General features: G+C 44.1%; 1 protein-coding gene across 1 annotated transcript in view; it reads left to right on the forward strand.

Annotated features, from left to right (window-relative positions):
• LOC138196310 (reticulon-4 receptor-like 1) overlaps nt 1-3,106 on the forward strand; it is an 84,862-nt gene extending 81,756 nt beyond the window's left edge. The window contains exon 3 of the mRNA XM_069146211.1: nt 1-3,106. This exon is cut by the window's left edge and continues 584 nt beyond it. Within this exon, the coding sequence (XP_069002312.1) occupies nt 1-313 (313 nt within the window). The 3' untranslated portion in view covers nt 314-3,106.
• The last annotated feature ends 1,886 nt before the right edge of the window (nt 3,107-4,992 follow it).

Consider the following 4,992-nt stretch of genomic DNA (forward strand, 5'->3'; position numbering starts at 1 on the left):
TTCACCCTCACCCCTGCCACGGCCGCCTAAGGGAAGCCGCAGAAACTGTACCCGCCGGGGCCGCAAGGCAAAAGGGGGGCTCAATGAGGTGCAGGTACTGAGGGAGGGGGATGAGAAAGACTATACAGCTGATGGCAAATATGACCTGTCTGCAAATGGAAGGAGGAAGAACAAGTGCATCCCCAGAACTTCTGTCGGTCCACCAAGTGGGGTCCAGAGAGCTAATAATAAAGCAGGGTCTCATCTTGCAGATTACATTTCCTGTTTCTCGTCAGCTCTGCTGCTGTCGCTTTATTTTGTGATCCTTCGCTGAGACAGGAAATGGACACTTTCGTGCTGGTGATGCAACCTTATGATTCGTTCTCCTGAACCACTCTACTCTGGCTCTTCAAATGAGGCATGTGTTCATAACTGTGTGTATATGACTGTGTACAAAGAACAATATTGAGTGTCCCTGTGCTATTGATGCAGGAATCTTTATGAGTCATAATCAATACATCGAAGTCAGGGAAAACAATTGAGCCCATTGCTTTGATGATGTCACCAAGGAAAACAACAGGAAAACTTTACTTTTGTCTCTGTGGCATCGATTGCTTCACTGAGTTTATGTACTTGTAAAAACTGTACAGCCACATAAAATAACAAGCCAATAATTCATTCAACTACAAAGGAGAAGAGCACACAATAGAAATCAAAACAAATGAAGGTGTGGCCTCTATGTTCAGACCTTCTGACACAATGGTGCTCTCAGTGCAACCTCCATCTGTCAGTCACGCTGAGACAAAGAGAGAGTCATTTATAACTGTCACTGTTCACTCAGAAGCACCATCAAGACTCAAAATACCACAAGCACAAATGGCACCAAAATGAGTTGTTGTTCAGATTTGTATCAGTAATAGCTTTAATCACTATATACGAGTGGTTTTACTTTACGTCTCACGGCAGATTTAGTGCACCCTTATCCTCGTTTTTTGGTCTAAATTATACAAATACCATTGAAATTGTGACACACTCTTTAACTGTCAATTCTTCAAACTAGTCCTGTTGAAACTGATCATCTGTCTTTGCATCCCGATTGAAAAGCCATTCATAACTCATCCGAAGAGCCCACTGGTCACGGTCAGCGTAAATCAGTGAGAGTGAGCAAGGGAACGAGTGAAGATTTCTGTGTCACTGTTTGTACGAGTGTATGTCCACTTCAAAAATAAAATAAAAAAAAACATTTAAAAAAACAACAACACTAAAGCCATGCGGGTAGAATGAAGCTGGACAGCAAGAGTGCCTAATGGGAGCCGGTTCCCAGTAAGGACAAACTATGGCGGCGAGAGACGGTTTCCTTCACTCTTCGACCTCAATGGCTACAAAACAGAGGCCTCAATGAGCCTGAAAGGTCGACCTGTGCAGGCCTGATGAAAAGCTGATGCCCCGACCTGACCAACAAAACTTCTGATTCCCAGAAACTGATATGCACTTTCCTCTGTAAAGCTGTGGAGGCTATACATCTTTCAGACAGAAGATTAAATCCGAATAGTCACAGGAAGGCTACGAAAGCTGGAGAAAAATACAGTTATTTTTCTGCAATCAGACAGGAGTACTGATGATCACCACAAATCACAATATATCTCCCATAAGCGTCCCATCAATTCGCTGAATCAGTGATCACCAGAGGCCAAAAGGACTGGAAAACTACTGAACTGTCTTCTGCGGCATGTTTAGTGCGCCCCAACGCGGATGGACTCGACGATCGGCAAGCCCTGATTGAGTTGGATTTTAATGCTGCTATTTCTGAGGGGAGAGAATCCCGTAGCCCTTTTGGAGGCTCCGGGCTCCTTTTCAGGAAATAACAAGGACAAGGAGGACTGTGGGACATGCATCCTTTATAAACTGGAGAGGTTCAAGCACAGACACCCCTAACAGAGCCCGATCAATCACCTTCACAGCCTTCCTGTCCCCACTGCAAACTCCTAACCCCTGTTAGCCCAGGGCTTTCAAATCACAGAGCGCAGCACCACAGATACTGTCCAGGCTTCTATTTAGACCTGAAGTATTTCAGAGTCACTCGCCCCAAGTCTCAAGTGCTGAATTGCAACAGGGAAAACCTGTACAGATACACACGGGCCATCCGGGTACCTTAACTAGCCAGTTTTTATTTCTTAAAGCATTACAAAGATATGAATTCTATTTTAAAAGGAGCTACCGTTGTATGCAAAAGATGACCTACAGCTTAAAAGCTAAAATTATGACATGCTGACAAGAAGCACAAAAGCATTTTGAGTTTGGATTGCTGGCAACCTAAAAAATACCAGATGGGGGTCCAAGAGCAGGGGCCACATTTGTACCCTGGTTGTGTGTATTTCCTGCCGAGTCCCGCCTTTTTGTGTCATATCTATCTCGGTGTCGGGGGACATACAGACAGAAGCTTGCCACCGGTGTCATTCTCCTGACGTAGGATTAGAGAGCCCTACTGGTGAACTTGTTTGTGCTGCTGTGAACCCAGAGGTGATGTAAATTGTGTCTGTTTATTCTTGTGAGGATGACTTTTGTAAAAAAAAAAAAAAAAAAAAGAAAGAAAAAAAAGAAAAGAACAGAAAAAGAAGTGGAGAACCTGACTCTCTATTGTGTCTCAATAGTTCCCTTAAAAAAATATAAACAGGGAGCAAAAGGCTGGAACTTTATTATTATTATTATTTTTTTTTAAATATGATTATTATCTTTCTTTTTCTTTCCGTCTTTTGTTTTGTTTTGCTGAGACATTCATGATCAACCATACACTGCACTGTCCCCCCTCCTGCTCCTCCTCCTCCTGTTTCTACCTCAATTCATCCCACTGTTTTTCCCTTCTCTTCTCCTCGCACCTCTCAACTCCTTCCTCCCTCCCAGTCTGTCTCTTCTTCCTCTTCTTCCTGCTCCTTCCCCTTCATACCCCCCCAACACACACACACACACACACACACACACACACACACACACACACACACACACACCTCCATATTCTTTTCGTCTCCTCTCTTCCTTTGTGCAACCCAAATGTTTTGTATGTGGTTATCAAACAATGCCAGACTCAAAAGCTGTTTATAAATAACATTAAACAGAAAGTGTCCTCGAATGGCTGAGGTGGCCTGTGTTTGTTTGCCTCCCTTTTGTTGGCGCATATGCACATCTGTCTGTGTGGCTAATAGACATACCTCTACAATGAACCCGGAGGCTGAATGATAAGGCAGTGAAAAGGAAGTGAAAATGGTAAAAAAAAAAAATAATAATAATAAAAAAAAACAACCCTAATGGAATAACACACATTCATCTGCTGCTGGGAGAGGAACACACCCACATTTAACCAGGATATATTTTGGCCTCTTTCATGTCCCAGTTTCACTCATACACTCGGCAGCCTCGTATAAAATATGCATCAGAGCGACCGTAAGCGCACACGCTGCATGCACAAACTCACAAATACACAGACCTGTCGAGCTGGATTAGCTGCGAGGTTGCGAGGGAGGTGTCTTGTGTCAGGTCAAGGTGAGGTCACAAAGAGCACTACAGCGGTGCGCCACGTCTACTTTGACTGTTTGCGCAGCGTTTATGTTCACGCACGCGTGTTCGCGTTCGGTGCCGAACGGCTCTACGCCTGTGCGTGCACCGTATGTGCGTGTGCACCGGTGTGCCAAGTACGCCCACCGTCACGGCAGATCTAGCCTGACAGCCTGCGAGGGCACGGGGAGAGGTGTGCCTCTGAGAGACAGTATCACTAGTCTGTTTGTAAAACAAAGCTGACAATTGGGAGAGAGAGAGAGAAAGAGGGAGCGAGAGCATAGCGCAAGGACTTAAAGGCAGACGGGGCGGGAGGGGGGAGGAGGAGAGAGGAGAGATATCTGCGAAAGAAATCCATGAAGTAAGTATCAGTGCCAAACAGACCAGCAGCCAGGGGAGAGGACGTGGGCATAATACGGGTGGCTGCAGCATCAGCACCGGGTCGCGCACGGTCAATCGATGCTTGTGCCGGGGATGCAGGTTACATGTGTTCCTCCATGTAGAGGCACGAAGCACGATGCAGACGAGTGTTTAAATTAGAGCGCAGAGCCTCTGTGTCAGCGAGTTCAGGGAGATTTATTAAATATGAATCCGTTTCTAAAACAGAAGGCACATTAATTATGAAAGTACTTAAAATAAAAGGTATATGAGAAGAATAGCAAATGACCTGTGAGGTTGTGGGAGAAAAGATGCATTGAGGTAAGAAACAAAACAAGAAGTAACGAGGGAAGGAAAGAATGGAATGTAATTTAATAAAGATGGCAAATAAAGACATGTAAAAGAATCGCATTAGGGAGGAGAAAGGATGAATGAATAAGGAGGACAAGCATGGTAGTAAATAGCAATGGAAGTAAGGTCAGATAGGCAGGAGTTTGGAATGAAAAATTAACTAACTAATGTGACAGATGAAATGAAAAAAAGTGAAGGACAAAGAGAATAAAAAAGTAAGTGAGGAGGGAGGAAACAACAAAGAGGATAAATGACAGGAGGAGAGAGGGATGGAAAAAAAATGAAGGAAGACAGTTGAGAGAAAAGAAAAAAAGTCATTAAGGGAAGGGGATGGGAGGAAAAAAGAAATCAAAGGATATAAAAGATTCTGTTAAAGACAATCGGAGAAATGTGAGCGATTACGGAGGGAAGAAATTAAAAGAGAGAAGGACACAGAGGGAAAGACAGAAATCATCCAGAGACACATGTATGCAGGCTTCATGATCAAACAGAAGAACAGCTCATCCACTAGTTCAGTCCCTAAGCTGTGGATCTGAAATAGCCGGCGGTGAATATTTATATATGCCTATGTTCCCTTCCAAAGGCAAAGAGGCCAGGCAAAATTGATTTCTCTGTGTGAATCCCTGAAGGGTTGAGACTCAGCAAAAGAGAAGCAGAAAAGAGCAAGAGGGAGTGAAAACGAAAGAAATAAAGCAGCGCTAGAACGACCAGCGGGACATTCTGCGAGACAATTTT

Source organism: Embiotoca jacksoni, unplaced genomic scaffold (genome assembly GCF_022577435.1).
Source record: "Embiotoca jacksoni isolate LCO1_2020_lvr unplaced genomic scaffold, fEmbJac1.0.p SCAF_13, whole genome shotgun sequence".
Lineage (NCBI taxonomy): Eukaryota > Metazoa > Chordata > Actinopteri > Embiotocidae > Embiotoca > Embiotoca jacksoni.